This window comes from Vulpes vulpes, chromosome 13, assembly GCF_048418805.1.
Source record: "Vulpes vulpes isolate BD-2025 chromosome 13, VulVul3, whole genome shotgun sequence".
Classification (NCBI taxonomy): Eukaryota; Metazoa; Chordata; class Mammalia; order Carnivora; family Canidae; genus Vulpes; species Vulpes vulpes.
The window spans coordinates 29,061,536-29,084,553 of record NC_132792.1 but is presented as its reverse complement, the minus strand read 5'-3'; the positions used below and the strand labels follow the sequence as shown (position 1 = coordinate 29,084,553).

Sequence of the window (23,018 nt, the reverse complement as noted above, 5' to 3'; positions counted from 1 at the left end):
ATTGTTTAAAAATGAGATGATGGTTGTTAAATGGAGATGAACAAAATCTATGGAAACAGAAGCAGAAGATGCTGTCAATGGGTCCACAAGGTTTACTTTTTTACCACCTGAGCTGTGTCCTGAAGATCGATGTGAGCTCATTGAACAGAAGGAAATTCTGAACACAGTGTGTACTCTGAGAGAGTAGGAGAAAGTGTCTGCCAGCAGCCTGGCTTGGCTGGACTGCCACTAGGTAAGGGGTTGGAGAACATAGGGCAGCAAAATAAACAGAGGGAGAACACAGAGGTTTCTGTTTTATTTTTAGAAATTTTCTTGTGGGTAATGGATGGAGAGCCTGTAGTGCACTAGACAAGAAATTACAAAAAATCACATGTGCTGACTGCACCAATTAATAACAAAGATACGAAGCAGTAATAGTTATAATAATATTTGATATGTATAAAATATTTAATATGCATCAGGAACTATGCTACAATATTTATAAGCATTCTCTCATGTCTTCCCCCACCAAACAACCTTAGTTGATGTGGCAGGTATTGTAATAAAGACACTGATGTTCAAGAGTAAGGAGATTTTCCAAGGTCACACAGTCACTTGTGATGTGGTTTATAATGTCTGATCAGCCATTTTCACAACTTGGTTGTATGGATCAAATAAAATGACACATTGACTATTGAGACTAGTAAAACCATAAATAAGTGTTCATTGTAAGTTATCTAGGAAATGGGATAGAAGGTTTAGGGTAGGAACAAAAAGGATTCAATCTTGTGGGGCACCATAATGATTTAATAATGAAGACCAGATCATCAGTGCTAATATAGATCTCCTCATTTGCTTGCTAGGGTTTATTAGAGCAATATGACAATAATTTGGACCCAAATGAGTACGGTCATACAACGTTCGCATTGTAGAGATAATGGCATTTAAGTACCTAATATGATTTGAACAAGTGTTTTCAATGATTTATCTTGACATCATGTGAAAACCAAAGACCTTAATGTCTTTGACTATCTTAAGACCAGTGGGCCAGGCACACTATTGCCTCTCGTGGAACAAGCGACAATAATAAAGATGATGAACTAAGATGGCACAACACAAAATGAAAGGGCAATTATTTCTCTTGACAATTTTGGTCATAGTGTCCTTTGTAAAATACTCTGAACATCAGGGTAGCAAAAATAGTTATTTGTGTGCAAGTAAGAATTCTGTTTCCTCTGATTCATGCAGTTAAACAACAAAGGAATTTCCACTTTCTAAATTTCCTTGAAAAAAAACAAGCATGGCCGTTTCTCTTAAACAGAAATCCTGGAAAGACAAGGTTTTTTTTTTTTTTTTTTTTTTTTAATTTTTTTTATTTATGATAGTCACAGAGAGAGAGAGAGAGAGAGAGAGAGAGAGAGGCAGAGGGAGAAACAGGCTCCATGCACCGGGAGCCCGATGTGGGATTCGATCCCGGGTCTCCAGGATCGCGCCCTGGGCCAAAGGCAGGCACCAAACCGCTGCGCCACCCAGGGATCCCGAAAGACAAGGTTTTAAAGCATATTTATAGAAAGCCAGTGAAAGTAGTCCTGGTTATTCATATGTATGCCTTGGCATTTGTAGATAATCCTATGTGCTTGTGGTAATCAGCATATATACAAGTTTAGCATGCAGTCAAGGTGTTCGCCATGAACACACAGGGAGTATGTCTGGGGCTGCAGTTCCTCTCTGATAAGATACCAAATAGCTGAGGATATTATATGTCCTCTACAATCTTGGGGAAATACTAACTCTTTACTTTGTTCTGTATGTTCCGAGGAATAACAAATGAGCCACAAGCTAAAGAAGTTAATCTAGGAATGGCACTTTAGGCATAAAAGAACTCAGCAATGCAAGCAAAGGATGAGGAAACCAGCAGCTTCCATCTGCCGTTGGGACAATTGATAAAACGTCTCAAATGTTTTCAGATTGGCAACTGTGGAGATGTACGTTGCCAAGCATTTTTCTTCATAACCTGTAACCTCATGTATATTTTAATAAGAAATCTGAGATGCGTGTTTCTAATTCATTTACACTTAACTCATTAAAATTTAGTTTTGTACTAACTATCCCGGGCTATGCCGGCCTTTAAAAGTCATTCCAGTCTTTTATCTCTGAAGCAGAAAGCTCACACTTTATCACCAATAAATAAAACTTTGCCCAGAAAGTAGGAATTTGATTCTAAACTTTGCACTCAGGAAGTTCAAATTTATTTGAAAATAAGGAAACCTAACTCTCAAATTCTTCTGATCCTAAACAAAATGTCCTTCAACACTTCCTTTCTATGGTAAAAACCACAGCAAAATGAAAAGATAGACCAGTTTTTATAGATTTCTTTCATTTTGTAATGCGTGCATCCTAATCAGCAATGTGCAAAAGAACTTGCACAGAAAATCAGATTTGCCTCTTTTCTTGCTCAGAATGAGGCTGACCAAAACTGACTGGTGCCACTGTTATCAGTGGAATCATTACGAAAAATTACCTACTGAGTTCATGTGTACAAAGTTGGCCAAATCCATTGCTAGTCTTAAGGAGCAGCTGCAAGGGTCTTGAGTGCATGCGGGAGGCAAAGGACCTTTCTCAGAGGTCTGCATTCCCTCTGTCGTCTCATACTATATCCCCTTCAGGCCAAGGACTTGGCTTTTTTTCCTTTTTCTTCTCTTTGTTTCAAAGATGAAAAACGTTGTTGATTCTAGCCAGTAATCTTGAATTCACTGAAAACTTTTACTGCATGCTCTTACTGTCTCTTCCCTCCCTTGCACTTCATTTCACTTTTAATGTTTAAGTGAGGAAATCCTTGTGAACGTGTGCTGCAAACAGTTAAACAGAGCTAACTGTTGTCTCTGAATGCCATTCATTTTAACAGAGGCAGTAGAGGGAGTGGATAAAGCGATGGTTTATCTAGAGGTGTGTTCAAATCTTACCTGACACTGATTCTGTGACCTTTGGCAAATTATCTAACTTCTCTGTATCTCAGTTCTTGTCAAAGCATTATTGTGGCGTGAAGTTCAAAGGGTCTTTAGAAGTGTCATGAAAGTTATTAAATAGAAATAATTTTGGATAATGCAAAAATGCCTGTTAATATGACTGCAATAAATTTTCACTGTATTATAGTAAAATAACACACAATTAAGTGTTTGATTATTTCTCAGGCATTGTCAACTATTAACTTTTGGTGGCAGCCTTGCGCTTTAGGCCTCAGTCTGGTTCATTTTTTTTTTTTTTTTCAAATTTACCTTTTGAAAGACATATTCTGATACTCTGCTCTTTTTTCCCATAAGCAAAAACATTCTCCAGAAAATAGGAATATAATCCTAAACTTTGTACTTAGCACGTTCATATTTATTTGGAAGTCAGGAATCTAATGCTCAATTTTTTCCAATTCTGGAATTTAGTCTTTTGGGGTTTAGTTATTCTTAAAATTTAGTCCCACTCTTCATATTCATGAATTTCATGTGTGTGCTTGCAAATACATATAAATATGTATACTTCTGTATTTTCAATCCAAGTTCATGAACACATTAATACATTGATTTATTTTGTCTTTTCACAAAATTATCATTTGTGATTTTGCAATGCCCTTTCAGGGTCTGTGATAAAATATTCATTCATGCAACCAGTAATTTATTAAGCACATACTATGTGCCAGGCACTGTGCTTGGCAACATACATTTTTGAGGAATAGGCTTATGGATTAGGTACTAAGTAAGAAATTATGCTCTGATATAAGGTAGTGCAATGTATATTTTTGTGGTCAACCTTAAATTATCCATATGGATCTTTTCTCTCAACATGTTTGCCTTAACACCTAGGGAATACGAATTATCTGACAAAGCTTAGTGTATTCTTCCTGGATTATTAAAAACTCTAAGATGATCATATTTTCTCAAAGATCTTGTCACTCAGCATCATCCACCAGTTGGAGAAGCCATTAAATTCTTTCATTTTCTGTCTTCTTCAAGATTATATAGCAAACCATATCAACCCTCTTCTGCAAGCATTTATCAACTCTCTGCTGTAGCATCTGGTAAGTTGTAGGGTGTACTAAGAAATTTATGTGTATGGCTTTATCCTGTCTTTTAGGGCTGAACTGAGAAATAGCCTTTGTTAGCTTTAGCAAAGTCTTGTCTGTCGGCTGACATAGTTTATGCGTGGGAAAAGAGATCGGAGTTTCTACCACAACAGATTCTTTCTGCAGAAGGTTAGGTCACAGTTTTACATAGCTTTTCTATTATACAGTAAATGTGGAAATTGTGTTGAAAGAAATGTAAGGTAAGGGAAGGAATGTAAAATAATACCACGTTTTGTTTTGTTTTGTTTTGTTAGCAACCATTAATAATTGTAGTTTCTAACAGACTTTTAAAAATACTTATTTGAAGAATGCTAATTTAATACCAAAGACTATGCTTTCTTTGAATGAAACATTCACTTTGAATCTAAAAGTTGTTCACTGTCTGAATTCCGGAGTCAGAGGTTTTTTGCATATTTGTTTTTATATACAAAAAATCCGTATAAACAAAAGCATGCATTGAATGAGATTACATTTTCATTTTCTTAATGTTAAATGGTAGATAAACTTTCATGTTTAAACGAAATTGATTCCTTTCTTTGGGCTCAGGAGGGCACACTAGTAACTGTCCTACAAGATTAAAATATTTTCTACAGTCATCTCTTAACTTTGTCCCTCCCACTACTGAAGCATACAGATTTTTCATAATATCCTTCATATTGGGAGAAACTTAAGGAGAAATCTTACAAATTTTCCTAAGGTCAATGGCATCACAGAGCAAAGACATTTCTGGCTTATAAATCTGTGCTGACAAATCACCTCTATTTAACGATTAATTAAAGGAGCAGTTGTCTAGAAGATGTATGTGGCAATTTTGACCTTGAAGTATATGCTTTGGTCCCAGAAGAAATATGTAACAAAACATGAAAATTATTCAATATTTAAATTGGATGGAGAAATCGCTGGCTTTCTGGTAAGGCAGGAACAAGTACATATACTTCTGGGAAAGGAAGTATAAAATATTGTGATATCTATTTCTATTGATACAAACGTGCTTTCTCAGCCTGCTATCCCTTCTCTACACTCTACAATGTACTATGAATTACAACCCATGCATTGAAAAGTAATATTGCACATTTTCCCCTACTTTAGCCACAATGAGTACACAGAATAACAGAATCACTAAACCAGAAGAAAAGGTGGGATATTCTTATCTAGACCCACAACTGCAGGAATGTGCATAAATAAGTTCTTTTAGATAAATTGCCTTATATTCTCTTCTTGAAGATGTCCACAACTAGAAATGCACAATCCTCCCTGGCAGCATTTGATCCCTGGAGACTCCATCTCAAGTTACTTCCCCCTCCTCCAATAACTCCATCACATGTTATACTTTGTCTCTAAAACTGGTTGTGACATGAAATCATTTGTTGTTTACTCTTTTGTTGATGGTCTCCCTCAAACAGATGCGAGTTCTATTTTCTCTTGCTCATTTCTCTAAGAATAGTTGATCTTTAATGGTTATTTATTAAAAATATGTTCCATTGATAGAAGGAAGTCAAGAAGTTAGGATATTAGGAAAGAAGAAAGAAAGATCAAAATGTTCTACCTTATGGCTGGCTGAAATGCCTTCTGCTTTCAATTAAGCTCATCTCCTGTTGTTCAGTCTTTGACAGATAAGAGTGGCAACGATACCACATTCTCCAACCAAAATCCCTCCACGTATTTGCACAAAACTATTTAGGACAGTTAGCAGGCAATCAATCTTACTTTACCTCTAATTTCTTTCATAAGAAACAAAGGAAAAATATATATATAAATAAACAAGATAAAGCAAAGCTTTAATTGATGATGACAGAAAACGATGAATTATTAGTTTCAAAGAGTATAAAATCTTACTTCTCAAAAAAAATCTTACTGCTTAAAAGAAACTATTTTAAATAGGCAGGAAGTTCAAATACAAATTTTAAAGAAAGAAAGGAAAAATCATTAGGTGAAGAAAATGATTCTAAGGGAAAAAATGACAGAATAAGTATTGGTGGTGGGGAGTAGCTAAGTAGAATATAAGTTCCAGGCAATACTCAAGTTACCTGGACTGTCATCGACATTCATCCTTATGTTCTCCAGTTCTTAGCTATCTAAATTCCACATTTTCGCTTTGCAGAGTGAACAGATTTGCAAGGCCTGGATTCTTTCAAAGGGATATTTGATAGGGTAATGGCGTTTATTACAAAAACACATTTACTTAGACGATTCCAGCCCAAGCAATAAGTGGAAATTTTCTCTCCCCAACATATGTGTTTATTGGTGAGTAAGAAGCAAGTCCAAGAATGATTATGGATGAAAGAACATGACAAAGTTCAATCATTTGAAGCAGAAATAAAATCATAAATCTGAGCAATGAAGTTTTCTCATCAACAACCAAGGGGTGCATTCTCCTCTTCACTTTGCTCGATATTTTCATTATTATGACAGAAATAGGAACACATTGGAATGCTCTCCTAAGGCAAGATTTGAAAGATTTTACTGTTGGTCTTTCATGTGTTGCACTTATTTGGTATGAAAAATTATCTGTAAAAATAGATGTGGAGAAATTGAAGCATATTTTAATATTAGAATGCGCAGGAAACTAGACAAAGTCCTTTGTTCTCTGTATAAACTTGCTGTCAATTCCATTTGTGGGATCAAGGAGGCAATGAGAAGAAAAATTTTCTTTCAGGAAAAAGGTTTAAAACCTAACCTATGATTACCATTTTTTGAAAACATTATAAATTTATAACAACTACATTAGAAGGAGAAGGACTTTCACCTATTTGATGAGGTTGAATGTCATAGCATTTTAAAGTACAAGGAGAAGGATATGATAGAAGAAGAATCATAACAGATTGGCTTTGATAATACCAGTGCTGGTTTCATGCTGAAAAGATGCTGACGTAAGTGTAGTGGTCAATGGGATGTGATTTGGGAGTGTTAATAATGGAGGACATGGGGCTAGGGATAAAAGTGGAAAGATTTCTTCAAAATCACCTCTCCATATTCCTTCATGCTCTGTTAACTGATGAGAAAATGTCAACCTAATGATACATTTCATTGGCTTCAAAATTTGAAAGTGATTTCAAAGGTTACAAGATGCTCATTCATTGATTCATTTAGGTACCATATTTTTAATGGAGTTCCTATGTGCTGCATCTACTGCACCAGATGTTAAATACAAAATGGTGAGCATTAATTTGCTCTTATTTTCCTTATGTACAAGATAGAGATTAGAGTTCCTTTCCCTGCTTATCTCACAGAGCTGGTTTTGAGCTTAAGTAAGATAGTATAACCTATGCAATAACATATAATAATACATAATAATAAGGATAGTAATATCATGTTTTGGGAAGGAAAATAATCAGTTTCAAGAGTTTTTATCTTACTGCCATGAAAACATGTTCTGTTGTAGATTAATACAGAAGGAGAATCACAACAGCTAATGGTTGGAGTGACTGCTATTCCATGAAGAGAGCGAAAGAACACTAAAACTGTGACAGCAGAAGCACTGGAAAGTTTCCTTTATAATTTTGTTTGGTGCCAACTCCTTCCTTGCCAGGGCTTAGAACATCACTTGCCATTGGGTTTTAGCTTAGTGTTTCTCAAACCCCAATTAGTCATGTATTAATGTCATAGATATTTCCTATTATCCATTTATAATTTTTATTAATATTTAATTAATATTTTTCTTTAAATCAATAGTATGTTCTACATGAACGATTGTGACTACGTTAAAAATGTGAAGATTATATAATTCCTTTAAAGAAAAAAACCAGGACCACTTGCTGTATATAAAACCCAATAAAATTAAAACAAAATCACTTTATTTAATTCTAGGTGGGTTCCATTGTCTAACCAAGGCCCTGAGCCTGAAGCCCAAGGTTCCTTCTTTGCTATGAAGGTTATTGAGTGATTATTGAGGAAGTGCTGAAAACAAATGTTATAGATATGCTAGCATCAAACTGAGAATTTCTCTTTGATGCAATCAGAAGGCTGGAAAGTTACTAAAAAGTTCAAAAAGGATTAACCTTCTTACTCAGTGATACAGTATTATTTAATGGTATTTCTTATACCAGCTCAAACCTCTTGCAGAAGTCAATATTCTATAATGCAAAGCCCTTGTGTAGCTGGTCTGAATTTTATGACTTTAGATATAACGATACCTCTTTAATTCTTCTTATTCCATTTCAATAGAATGGTCAATGAACTCTACTATAGTTTCAAAACACTTTGTAAGGAGGATTTTTTTCTCTCCTTGTGTGCTGAATTCCCAAATTGTTGTTCATTCCAGTATGGGTATCATTATGATTATTTAGAAGGCAGAATAACTGGCACTTTAAGAAGCTAAAGAATGTATTCAGAACCAAGCTTACTATGGTCCTTTTATAGACATTGGGGGAGAAGGCAAACTTATAAATATGCTAGCAACATCTTGCACAAGAACACATGGTAAATTAGTTGGCAGAACAAAATAATCTCTAAGGACTTGCTCTTAAGTTTCCTGACCAGAAGATCACAGTCCTTTCTCATAGATAAGAAACTTCAAGCTTCAAACCAATGAAACATAACTTAGAGAACGGCCCCATAGGACTTACCTCCTGTTAGCATGAGGGCACATTTGCACATACAGTTGTCATTATCTGCATCTTTAGTGCTGAAATCCGCACCATGTAAGATCAGGCTGCTCTGTTTTCCTGCTGTCCCAGTGTGACCCTTTAAATACAACCTGAAGTTTAAAAAAAGGGAAAAGATAAGCCATTCAACAGAATAACAGAACCCAGAAGACCAGTTTGTTGAATGTTTGCCTTTTTCATCATTTTCTCCCTTCTTTGTACTCAGCCCTTCTAACTAACTACTATGAGATGGAAGGAAGGAAGGAAGGAAGGAAGGAAGGAAGGAAGGAAGGAAAGAAAGAAAGAAAGAAAGAAAAAAAGAAAGAAAGAAAGAAAGAAAGAAAGAAAGAAGAAAGAAAGAAAGAAGAAAGAAAGAAAGAAAGAAAGAAAGAAAGAAAGAAAGAAAGAAAAGAAAAGAAAGAACTCACAGATAGTAAAATTCTCTATGGCTTGTGTGCTTGGTGTTTATTTCACAATGCATATTCAAATTCATATGGTTCTCTGATAGGGCAGGATTCACAAAAGGGAAATGGGTTTATTACCACAAGTATTAATCTCCAAAGAAAAAAATGTCTTGTAGAATGTCATTACAACATATAATTATGTTAATATAGAATAGTGATGATGTGATGAACATTATTCTTCATAGCAATGCTAGTAATAATTCTCATTGATTGAGGACTTGCTCTGCTGTGCCACTCTGCTAAATGCTTTCCAGTTATTATTTAATTTAATTTTATGTTCGATTTGTGATCTAGGCATCAACACACCAATTCTGCATGGCAAGATTTAGAGAAGATAAATAAGTTAAAATTTGGCAGTTTGACTTTAAAAATCCAAGTTCTTAATCATTATGCATTCTCTGAACAAATGTTTGTTGAACACATACTATATAACAGAAATTGTTCTAAGTATGTAAGATTTATCAGACAAAAGGCTATGCCCGTAAGAGGCTTACCTTCTAGTAGTATCCCTAATATTAAGTTTAAATGCCAACTGTTTAACCTCAAATATGCCGTTCTTCAAAGAACCTAACCTACCTTACTCTCTAAAAACATTTCTTATATAAAATTTACATTAAACTAGATTATAGGCTAACAGTTGCACATACAGAAAATCATCTGGTTATTTATGGAAAAGTCCTTTTCACTAGGTCTAGGAATTTATATTCAGTTTTTATCTCATGTTACTTTCTGCTGATTGAAGAATTCTGGTCAGGAATTCAAAAACTAGTGGATAAATCACAACTGGTGCCTAATGTAGTTCTCTGATGTTTGGTCATTTCCTATTGATTCTATACGTTGTTTTCGTATCTGGGTACTTTGAACAAGTGCAAACTTGCTTGAGTCCCACAGTGGTTCCTCAGGGCTCAGAATAGCTAAACTAAGGTTGTCAGAGTGTCACTGATATTCAAGGTCTCCTCTGGTTGAAATTCTACCCTTCTTTCTAATTCTACCTAACATGGTTCCTCTTAGAAGTCTCATTCATCAAAATCCTCTAGCAATATTTCTTTCACATCCACATACCACTTCTGTACCAGAGTCTCATTTATGTATCTTACCCACCCACAATATAGTCTGTATGAGGGAGACACTACTAGGACCTGCACCAGTTCTGAACAAATTTTACATTATTATTAAACAGAAATAATACAGATCAATTAATATTTGGGTTTTTATTTTTTCACATATAGATTTGACTTGTGTTTGCACCTAAGTATATGCATAGATCCTCCCAGTGTTTTGTGAGGTCGATATTAGTTTTAGCAAATAACAGTATGCTTGCACCAAACCATTTTACAGATACTCTGCAGAGATTTTTGAGTCAGAGTAAAATATACAATTAAGCCCTACTCAGGTTTTATTGTTTTCAATGATTAATAGAACCTGTAGTTAATATTAGGTTGAAGGAAGCTTCTAAAGCTAAATTATCATACACAAACTTGTATTTTAATACTCTGAGAGCAGGCTAAAAGTCACTGGTGATAGAGAATTGGAGAATTCTTTAAGTGTTGCAGGCAGCCCACATGTAGATGTGTTTCATCAGAGGAAAGTAAAGGAGGAGGTTCCCAGTGGGAGCCTAGGACAAATTACTTGAGTGAATTCACAACCTTCTAGATTTGATCACTTTTCAGCCTTTCAGAGATAGACAAATACTCACAAAGCTAAGGGAGACTTTTGTCAGTTCTCCCTTCACAGTCAAAATAAGAACAACTGTGGGTTCAGACTCATGGTCTTCTTAGAGAGAATTTCACACAGAAAGCCAAATTATAATTGGAAAGTTGCTTATTTGGTGAACACAGAATCCATCGGGAGAAGAAGATGAATGATTCCAAAACTGAGTAGTTGTGACTCTGTAAGGATTACATTTCTTGCTCCACTGGGACTGGGTGAGATTAGCCTACAGGTGTTCTCGGATGAGCCATGCTAATTCCAGCTCTGATTCTTGACTTCTCTATGATTGTGATGATTTTCTTTCTTTTTCTTCAAAAGGTAAGTCAATACCATTATCCCTATAGTCACTTTAAGCTCACTCATGGGGATAGAGATTCCAGAACACAATGATTTTCTGCACTGTTATTTGTAGGTAATTAAGAACAAATGTTCAGTTGATATTAAGTGAGTAACTGCTATGTGCTGGATGTAGTTTATACTTTTATCCTTTCACAGGAGAATTATAGTTTAAGCCTCATAGTATACAATGGTTTCTTTGTGTTACCATGGCCATTGGAATGCCCAATTATAAGTTTAGGAACTAGAGAAAAGCAAAAAGAAGAAAATAAAAAGCAACCTAAATCTCACCTCTAAATATAACTATTCTTGACATCATGGTTTATACACATTTAGTCTTGTATTTTTTTCTCCTCCAAATTGAAAATGTTGTCTATTTTAAATATATATGTACTATCTGATCAAATTCTTATAAAAATTTTGAACAATGCACATAAAGTTGCCCACAGGCCTGTCTTATCTCTTTAGAAGTATTCACTTATATTAGTTTTGCATCTTTCAAAACAGTTTATCTTCACGTATAAATACAATGAAAATAAAATTATACTCTACATATTTCTTTATTTCATGCTTTCTATACATAATTTTATGATTTTTTTCATGCCATTTCTTATTCTTCTCCAACATAATTTGGAAGCTACTCTATGACAATACCATCAATTGTTACAAGTTTAAGAGTGCTTTCATATATCTTCAAATATATATGCAAGTATATAGAATGAAGTATAAAACATCAACATGTCTTTTCCTAATCTTTACCTCTATGACCTTCATTATTGCTATATATTAGAGTCTGTAAAAGTAAAGAAAAGACATTTTTCCAGATCCTTTTAATCAACATTAGGAGGGCAATCTTCTAGTTCTGGCAGCTTTTCTCTAGATTGCTACAGAAGCCTTACAACTGGTCTCATCACCTTGAATCTTGCTCCTTCCCCTTTGCCCTAAAATCCATGCTCCATGTGGCTCATTCAAAAACCTGCATCCGATTGGCTAAAAGAGATTTGGGGAGGAGTCATAGACCTGTCCCATTTCAAGCCTTTGCCTGGATCAGAACTCTCCCCCTCTATCTCACAAAACGGAGGAGGTTTCAAATCTGAAAAAGTTACTCTGCCCCTTATTACAGGTGGGATAATACAGACTGAAGAACCTAATTTATGTAATGTGAGGACTTCACAGTTTTTGATTTTAAAAATGTCATTGTGGCCTGGGAGGTGGGGCAAGATGGTGGAAGAATAGGGTCCCCAAGTCACCTGTCCCCACCAAAAACCTGCATCCTATTATTCCTCTGTTCTGGTTAAAATCCCTCATTTGTTTTCCCAACAGCTGAAAGATTGTAAATTCCTTATTGTGGTTTACAAGGACTTTAAACATCTTAACCTCCTCTACTTCTTCCCAGACTGCCCAAACCCCCACACCTCTCATTGCTTATTTCCTGTCCATGTACATAAAACTCCAGCCTAATCAATTACTTGTTCCCTCAAAGCAACACACTCTCATTTCTCTGTATATCTACATGTGCTGTCCCCATTCCTGGAAGGCCCAATGTACAATATATACATATTAAACCATTGTGTTGCATGCTTGAAAATTAATATAATGCTATATGTTAATTATATCTCAATGAAAAAGAAATGAAAGTAGAAAGGACCAATATTTAGAGGGTTTTCACTGTACAAAACTGAGTAGAACTTGGAATTTATATATAGTAGTATTCATCTCCCCTGAGTCTATATCCTTAGTATGTCACAGGGGAGCTACTTATGCTCTTCTAAAGCAGAGGTACCAATGGAGAGTCATTTTCTTGCCCTTGGAAATAGAGATGGTGTTTCACAAAAAAATAATTTTTCTCACCACAATTTTAAGAAAGTTACAAATGAGGACAACTATGCTTCTGTGGAATCCCATAAGGATTCTGGGAGCAACTGTGTAGTTAACGATAGGTCATCTGAATAGTTCAGGGGCTCATTCCTTCTTAGTATTTAGCTAGTACAGAGTAGGAGTCATTGACCCAAAGCCAACAATTTTAGCTGGTTATTTGATAAAGGCAAACAAAGAGCTGGACATTCACTAATGCCAAGTATTTTTTCTAATTAGATAAGAAAACTTATTTGAATTGAGGCTCAAGTGTAATCTTTAGGTGGTTCTTTTAAACAGTGGTTCTGCCTAATTTCTAATGTCTTTATGTATAATTAGCTATTTATGGCTTTCTATATTCTGCTAATGAAACTTTACTTTACAAAAGAAAAGTTGATACAAGAAGGGCCAAAGTCAGCCATGTATCTGAACATGGTGAAAGGAAACCTGAAGTGTGAGTCATTAGAGAGAATACTCCCCCAAAATAATACCATGGGAATCCTGAACATCTATTTCTTGTGTTCAGGCAGTGTAGATGTGGCTTACAAGAAGGATGGATGATGTGTTACAAGATAAAAACCAAACATTATTCCAGAGTAAAGTATTTGGCTTAAGGACAGAAATATGAAGATGAAAGAAAGAAAGAAGAAAGAAAGAAAGAAAGAAAGAAAGAAAGAAAGAAAGAAAGAAAGAAAGAAAGAAGAAAAAGTAAAAGAACCCCCCCCACCAAAATAACACAAAAACTCCAAAGAATATGATTAGATATGATTCAAAAAAAAAAGGCAGCCACAAAATAAAATCATGGTATTCATCCTTTTAAAACCATCTTTTCATTATTAATGAGGAAAAACCCCACATTTCTTAGCACAATTTGGTCAGAGGTTGTAAGAATGTCAGCATTAGGATTTTTTCAATTAGCATTTTAAAGAAAAATGAAACAGACAAGTGCATATTGAAACTGGTCCTGATTCCCTAGTCATCTAAGATGATTCTCTAGTAATCCTCAATGAAAATATAGTTTTTTTAAATTTTTATTTATTTATGATAGTCACAGAGAGAGAGAGAGAGAGAGAGAGAGAGAGAGAGGCAGAGACACAGGCAGAGGGAGAAGCAGGCTCCATGCACCGGGAGCCTGATGTGGGATTGGATCCTGGGTCTCCAGAATCGCGCCCTGGGCCAAAGGCAGGCGCCAAACCGCTGCGCCACCCAGGGATCCCCTCAATGAAAATATAGTTATCCCTTTCCTTTCAGTTATAGAAATTTATATAACCGGAAAGGCTAAATAATATTTCTTAATAAATATAGGACAATAGTGAGTTCTATTATGAAAGAACAGGCTTCAAAATACACCTATGAATCACACAAGTGATTCTGTAACTTCTTTAAAATAGGCAGTCCAGGGTCATGAGTCTGGTTTCTCACAAATTTTGTCTACTTAGGAGACTGCCATATTTCTCACCATTTTTATATCTTTACGGTATTCAGGGAACCAAGAGTCTCTTTCATTACTCAAAGCAGTGGGAATTTTATGGATGACAAATTGAAGTTTGGCCTTGGCTCTTTTAAACAGTAGAAAGACTCTCAGATATCTGAACTCTAAGGTCTTTCAAACTGACAAGCTTGAGGAGATCTTATGCAGCAGATTTCCATTCTGGCTCTGAACTCTCTCCCTGCCACCATATGGAACTAGTTTGTCTTTCTCACAATCACTTGAAGAAAATACAAAATGACCCCCATGGTTTTCTTTCAAAGCCTGGTAGCAATGACTCAATCGGACAGGGTTTCCCAACACTGTTGTCTCTTGGTTGCTGCTACTCCAGGGTTGACTCTGCTTTTAACACCCTCCCTTCCTTACCAAAAGAGCTGGGCACCATTAGCCAAGGGGGCTAGCAGAACATGTCTTTTAGAACTGAGTTTAAATGACACAGGTGGAATCTTCTGCTAAGAGTAAAGATAACTTTCTCTTGTCAAACCACATATACAGCAAAGAATGTTTTAGACTTTTAGCAAGATTAAGCATTTGTTTGGTGCTATAAACACATCATTGGAGAGTATACAAATATTAGTACTGTTGGAAAGAGGTTAAGAGAAAAATTCAGGAGATGCTAAACTGCTAAGAATATTTAGTGGAAGAGATTAGCTTTGAAGGCTGTGGAGGACATGGGCTTTTGGAGAGGGATAAAGAAGATATTTTCAGTAAAGGGGTTGTGAAGTCCATAACACAATTAAGTTTTGAGATTAATCTAACATAAAAAAAAAAACCCAGATAAGAAAGGAAAGGGTTTCTGTCCATCATTTGAGTGTGCTGGGAATGTTAAATGAAAAGACAGACAATGAACCTATTTGGATACTAAGCATTTAAGATAGATTTTATTCCTTTTATTACATTAATATTTGAAGCTGAAATTCTTTATGTCTAAAATGCCCTGTTTGTTAAGCATGTAGAGTTCTAGAGGAACTACTAAGACTGGAAGCCTACAGATAAAGGAAAGAATATAAATTTATCTTAGCACAAGGAGAGACTTGAGTCCTAATTAGACTTTGCTAATATAAAAAAAATTATATCTAGCTAGATAATTAGACTTTGCTAATATAGTAAAATTATCTCTAGCTAAATAATATTTTTTATTTTTTTAAAAATTGGAATAACATTTTTGACAAACATTTTATTCTCTGTAGTTCAGGATTGTCTGAGTGTATCTCATTATTTTAAAGGAACAGAGCTTTACTGATTTAGTACCTTTCTTTCTCCCTATCTTCACAAGTCCAAAATGAACCATCCTTCAAGACAAGCCCAAATTTTTATATAGGAAGCCTCCTCTCTTTCTTCTTACTTGTCATTGCACAGATAAATTGCTTCTTTTGTGGCACATCTCATTTTGCCTACTGTAGCATTATTATTTATATATGTGTTTTTTTCTTTCTTACCATATTGTAAACTCCTAATGAGTATCTCAGCCATCATTGTGAACTCCATATATTATATACATAACAGATATCCAATAAAATTTATTGAATCAATGTGAATGAAGAGTTAAAATTTAGAATTTAAGTTTTCCTCATCTCCAGAGATGGCTTATATGTACTACCATTTTAACTCTATAATTATGTTTCACAATTCAAGCCCCAGGGACATTTACTTTCTTATTTGAAATCAGAAAGGTCTACACTTTTTGAACCCAGATGCCTGAATAATGATCCTTTAGTTCAAATGCTTATTCCTTAGAAATTAAAATTCTGATCTTTTGAAAATCCTAAGTTTCTCTTGCCATATAATAGGGTGCTTTATTGGCTGAATCCAGCATGTGATCTCCTTTCCCTTTCTTTACCCATAATTGATACTGGGAAAATTCTCTGAAAACAGCACCCAAGGCAACTCATCCTGTAACTCTCATCCTTCCTCCCCAAAAGCTTGCTTCATCACGTCCGATCTTCCTGAATTGGTGTCCTTTGTCCTTTGCTCATTGAGCAATCAGGAAATTTCTTTATATTAAACTAATAGCTATGCTAAGAAGGGTGCATTATCTTATTTGCTTCTTAAGCCTTAGATGACCTGAGGTAGACATAATATTCATTTTTTAACACATTTAGTGGAAGATGTGCAAGTGTGAAAAATGCTTGAGATAGTGATGGTCATGGGAATCTTTGCTGTGATTAAGATAAAATCCAGTTATGGAAAACCTCAGCTCAGAAAATCCAGTTTTATTTATTCTCTGATTCTGTTTTATACATTGATTATTATTATACATGCATAAATTTCACAGGAATTTTCCATCTGTTTGTTTCCAGTCTACATTTTAATGTCTCTCCCCTGGTTTACAAATATTAATATAATAAAGAACTTTGTAAAATTGAGTTTATCAACCACCGAGGTCATCTCAAGCTCTTGATACTGGAAGCATTGCTACCAGCTATCCCAGTTTCAAACTCAAGTAAAATATAGTTTTCAATGTTTCTCTATGACATGAAGATCGCCTGTGTTCAAAACTCATGAGAAATGCTTCCTCTAAAGAAAACCGAGAATTCACATACTGTTATTTCTGTGCCTTTGCAAAGTGCTGAGAGAATACACTCTATTCTGTTAATGTAAAAATAATTTTCATGAAATCTGTGGCAATGAAACAATACTTCCCAAAGTTTAGAAATACACACTGTACTAATTCCCTAGTTTTAGTTCTAAATAAAACAAAGTCTTCCAGTATTCCTCCTCTTTTCTAGGAATACATAAAAAAAATTGAGTGCCAAAATCAATTACATGGCACCAAGACCTCTGTAAAAAATACAAACAGTCCCTTAAACATATTTCAATTCCCTTGGCATCACATGTGGCTGACAGAGTCAGCTCCAAATGAGTAGCTCACTGATTGGACATCATTCTGGTGCCTTAAAAACCAGGCCATCTCAGAGAGTTTATGGGTTTGCTTTTTTACCAAAAATTAAGTCAAGGCTTTGTTAAACTTGTGATTGAAACTGGTGACTTTTTAGTATAAGCAATTTCAAGGGAGGTAGGTTTGTTCTCATTTTAATTTCTATTTAAACAGCAGCAAGAACGTTCTTTCCAGCATCCCCTAGGGGAAGACAGAGAGAGGGTAAAGGGTGAGCAGAATGTTGAAAACCATTGAGAGGCATTGTCTGAGGTTTTTTTGCAAAAAGGAAATACTTTCTCTTGTTGTACTTGGATAATGTGTTGCTATAAGTTCTGCAAATAAGACTCTAGTGTGCAAGCAGATTTTTCTGTTGACCAAAATCATCAGTGTGCTTGTTTCTCTTCAAAATTAGTATAAGATAGTGTCCAAACTCCTTATCATGGAACATGGTCCTCCATTTTCTGTATCACAGTGAAAACTCCCCCATATAGGGTGCTGTCTAACTAAGGCAGGTTCTGTTCCACTTCTGGGTCTTTGTCCACATTGCTCCTCTGGCTGGAACCTCAAGACCTTTCTCCTTTTGCCATCATCCTCCATACTTAACTCATGAGCACCTACTCATATTTCACAAATTCCCAAGGACTTCCTCCATGAAGCCTTTCCTGGTCTCCTTCAATCTCCTTCAATGTATCCCATCCATCCTCAACCCCAGCTAAATAGACCACTTTTCTTTACTGTCCAACTAGAGCCTAATTGCAACTATTCTTGCCCAAGGGCTTTGAGGGTGGAGCTGAATCACACAGAAATATAAGCAAAATTTAGTTGCTTTTTTCCCCAGTTATTCCAGGGATAGGATCCATAGTGCTATCACCTTTTTAAAAGGTTCATAATTCTTTGATTAAAAAAAAAAAATGTTGGGCAGCCCGGGTGGCTCAGCTATTTAGCACCGCCTTCAGCTCAGGGTGTGGTCCCAAAGTCCCGGGATCCAGTCCCACATCAGGTTCCCTGCATGGAGCCTGCTTTTCCCTCTGCCTGTGTCTCTGCCTCTCTCTCTCTCTCTCTCTCTCTCTCTCTCTCTCTGTGTTTTTCATGAATAAATAAATTAAAAATCTTAAAAAAAAAGAAATTCTAAAACATTCTGCAGCGGGCAACTTTTGTTTTAAGCCAACTATGATCACATTTTCTACTGTCTTCTAAACTATGAGCACACAAAACCAAAAAGCATGGTATCTCCTTTTTGAGTCATTAAAGTGTTAGTTCTGCATCAGCATTACCTGGGTGTAGTTGGTAAACTGAGATATCTAGATCCTATCCCAAGATTAGAACCTCTGGATTTAAAATCCAGAAATCTACACTTTAAACACACACCCTAGTTGAATATATGTTTGCAAACAACTGAATAGTATCAGGGAGATATTAGCAACATGATAAATAGACAAATAAATAAATGCAGATCTGATTTCAAAATAATTATAACACTTTTAAGAGAGTAATTTCAGTGAAGTCATGTAGATAAAAGCAAAACTATATCTAGTTAAGAAATAAAATAATTATGGATATAATATATAATATAAACATCTACATGTTTAAAATTATTTTTTTCATTTTTTAAAAATATTTTATTTATTTATTTGAGACACAGAGAGAGAGAGAACAGTGGGAGGGGCAGAGGGAAAGGGAGAGAACAAATCCCAAGCAAACCCTGTGCTGAGCATGGAGCCTGCTGTGGGGCTCCATCTCAGGACCCTGAAATCATGACCTGAGCCAAAACCAAGAATCAGACACTTAACTGGTTGAACCACCCAGGTACCCTTAACATTGTTTTTTAACAAGCCAAGGAAATACTAACTTAAAGCTTCTCATAATCAGTAGATCTTCTAGATTAGGAGATACCAAAGAAGCATACAACAATACAACATTCAGATGTAATTCTTCTGCTAAGAACACAAAGTATATTTTAAAAGTCAAGTTATAAATAGATACAAACTATTCATTTGAATTTATTTATTTTTTATTATTTTTAAATTTATTTATGATAGTCACACAGAGAGAGAGAGAGAGGCAGAGACACAGGCAGAGGGAGAAGCAGGCCCCATGCACCGGGAGCCCGACGTGGGACTCGATCCCGGGTCTCCAGGATCGCGCCCTGGGCCAAAGGCAGGCGCCAAACCGCTGCACCACCCAGGGATCCCCCAAACTATTCATTTGATCTTTAATCACATCTATTATTTTAAAGCAGAGTTCATTGAAATAATTATTTTATAACAATGATGTGACCTCCAAATTTTTATATAATGACTTCTGTTTTAAGAGATTTTTATTTATTTATTCCTGAGAGACACAGAGAGAGGCAGAGACAATGGCAGAGGGAGAAGCAGGCTCCCCATGGGATGCTTGTGGTGAAACTCGATCCCAGGACCCTGGAAATATGCGCTCAGCTCAAGGCAGATGCTCAACTACTGAGCCACACAGGTGCCCCTTATATAATGACTTTTGATCTTCATATTTAGAAAATTCTACCACTGATTATAAGGGCATACAAGGGAAAGGAAGTTGTTTTTCATTGACAGCCTAAAAATGAATAAAGCTAAAATCATTCTTTATACAGCTATTGAGTTGAACTCCTTACTGAGCCACATAATATGAGTACTTTTGATTCTTTCACTAGAAAAAGCAGACCAGCATAAACACTGGCATTTGTGATGTTAGCACTAAGAGTCATATCTGAGCACTTTGCAAATATTTTAAATGTTTGGCTAAATGTTTTATTTAATACTAAAGTTGAAGGTTATGATGCTACTATTAATACAGGATTTCTAGTTGATGCATTTAATGTTGATACTTATTGATACTTGCCATAATTATTTAAAATGGTTTTATGTTGTTTATGATTGAAATGGGTAAAGGCTCTTGTAAAAGAAATAAATCATCTAGAGAGAAAAACTATTGTATAAGTTACAGGGTAATAAATGTTTTATATTGTCACTGTGACAATTTCAAAATTTCTACTCAAAAAGTGTAATTAAAATCTTGTAATTTTCATTAAGCTCTCAGTTATTCATCCATGAGTCCTAAAAATCAAGGTTTACTGTCACCTAGTGGCAGTTATCAAAATTGTAGGCAGAGAAAGCCGTTCTTGTAGCCCACAAACTACTTATGAGTGACAACAACAGTAGCATCCTTTTCCAAGGTCAGTCGGCTGAGGGAACAAGGTATGTTGTCTATTTTATTAATATTTTATTTCATTTGTTTGGCATCATACAAAATGGAAATTCTTGCATATCATTTGCAGGTAAAGAAAAAAAAAAGAAGAGCTTGGAGTTGAATAGATCAGGGAAATAAATGAATCTTACTCCAGCAAAAATCCAAAAAACTAAAGGACATTGTACTTTATAAAAGTCTTACATAGAAAATGGCATATGCTGCCTTTCTAAAACATAAACATCTGAGGGAAGGAATTTTGACTTGTTGGTCTCTGAATTTCCCGCATCTAGATCAACAATTGCCATATAGTAACCAGCTGCATCTTTTGAATAAACAACAACAACAAAGTCTTTGTTTATATGTTTTTCACATATTCATTAGAAAGTGTTTCCTTTCTGAACATATGTCAAACATTTTGGAGAGATCCTTGCCCTCTTAAAGGCAGCAATCTAGGGAATAGCCAAATAATAGTCAATTACAACCCAGTGTAATAAGGACTCTGATAAAGATCTGCACAGGGCAACGTGACAGCAGAAAGAAAAGAGTTTTTATCTAACCTAAAAAGCAGAATGCTTCAGATCCAGCTAAGACTTAAAGGATAATGAAAATCAAGTCAGCCATAGAGGTTTGAAGCTCTTGAAGAATAGGGGTTGAGTTCTGTAGATTTCATTTCACTCATAATTCCTTGCACATTGTTGTTTATATTTATTGAATAAAACTGATGAAAACACTGAGTAAAAGAAATTGACTGAAATATGAGAAAAGACCATTTCAAATGGGCTGCCTCAGATGCTATCACCAATTGTCAGTGCTAAGTCTCTCTCATATTACTAGTTGTCTCTCTGTCCTCTTTGCTTTTAGCATCATGTGTTGTCCTTACCCCCTTATAATCTGTGCTAAGCAATAGCTAACCACATGCAGCAACACCTAAACACATGCCTTACAAGTCATACCAGGTCTTATTTATGGGGCTTTATATATGCTGTTCCTTCTTCCACCTTCAATTTTGAACTCTTCCTCCAGGTAATTCCAATTTGCCTGCCATCTTTTGTCAACTTAAGCCATCCCTTGGAAGCCTTCTCAGCTTCCCAAATCAGTTAGATCCCCTTATTCATGCCATACTTCACATGAGTGAACAAATAAATAAATGCAGATCTGATTCATGGTATTGTAATTGCCTGTTTGTCTATGATCCAACCCTTCCCCATGCTTACACACATATATGACTCTACTGAAATCTCTGTGGCTATTTTATCCTAGGATAGCACATAATGTAACATAACAAATATTTCATTCCTTGAACACAGAGCCTTCATCTTTTCAGTGGTGGACAGTGCTAGGAGGACGCCACAGATGTCACAGGACAGCTCCCAAACTATTTCCTGGAGGCAGTGCTAGCTGATTCTAGCAATCTTTGCCCACCTCTAAGTTTCTAGAACAGCAGTTGTTTTAATCCCAGCATTACTTATTCTGAAGCAGGAATCCTCCGGGAATCTTTAGACCTAACAGGATTGGGGCATCTATTTTGTTGGCTTAGAAAAATCCAGGACTCTAGAGACTGCTTTAAAATAAAGATATTTTCCTAAACCTTAGAAAATCTAAGAGGTATAAAGTGACTTTGTAAGATCATGCCTTTCTCCTTTTGAATATTTTGTCTCAGTCAGAGTATAAAATACAAATTTTGTTGAATAAAACAATTCTTTCTCTGTTTTAGGAAGTAACTGCAACAAAAATCATAGTCTAAATAAAGTAATATAACTCCCACATTGGAGAAATTGTTTGAAAATACAAATAAAACTACCTAAAGCCTCAAGTTTGCAATCTAGGCTAAAAATTCAAGAGAGTAGAAACTGCCAGGAGATTCCCTATTTATTTTTTTCTACCTTGATCAGTCCAGAATTGCTATAAAAAATAACTTTCCTCTTAGTATTTCAACACATCTGCTACTGGTTCTAGCCAGGACCATGTAGCCCAGAGGAGCAGAGAAATGAAAAACATTTCACTAAAAAGAATAAAACAAGTTTTGCAATACCTACAAAAATGCAGGGCTTAAGTTTATGTGGGAGGCTCGAGAGAATTCTTCTCAATCTACACTAATTTGTTTTGTCCTTGAAATATATACATAACATGGGAGTACTTTAATGATTAAGAAAACAAATAAAAAAGGTTTTGGAATTGGAAAGATTTTATCCTTACCTTCTCATTTTGCTTCTGAGGACCTGAGACTTGGAGAAGTGAAGTAACTTGCCCAAGGTCATTCAGAAAATAACTACAGATCCAAGTCTAGAATTCATGGCTCGTGACTCCCAGTACAAGGTTTTACCTATTACATCAAACTCCTTCCTAATAAAGATGTTGGCCAAAAGTAAATTTTATGCAAAAAGATATTTAATGGCTATATTATTTTCAA

At 35.4% G+C, this 23,018-nt stretch overlaps 1 protein-coding gene across 2 annotated transcripts in view; it reads right to left on the bottom strand.

Annotated features, from left to right (window-relative positions):
* The window catches only part of ANGPT1 (angiopoietin 1), a 245,057-nt gene that overhangs the window by 4,865 nt on the left and 217,174 nt on the right, over positions 1-23,018 (bottom strand). For both annotated transcript variants that reach the window (XM_025994852.2, XM_025994851.2), the window contains exon 8: positions 8,656-8,786. In XM_025994852.2, coding sequence (XP_025850637.1) covers positions 8,656-8,786 — 131 coding nt within the window. The remainder of the gene's footprint in view (positions 1-8,655; positions 8,787-23,018) is intronic.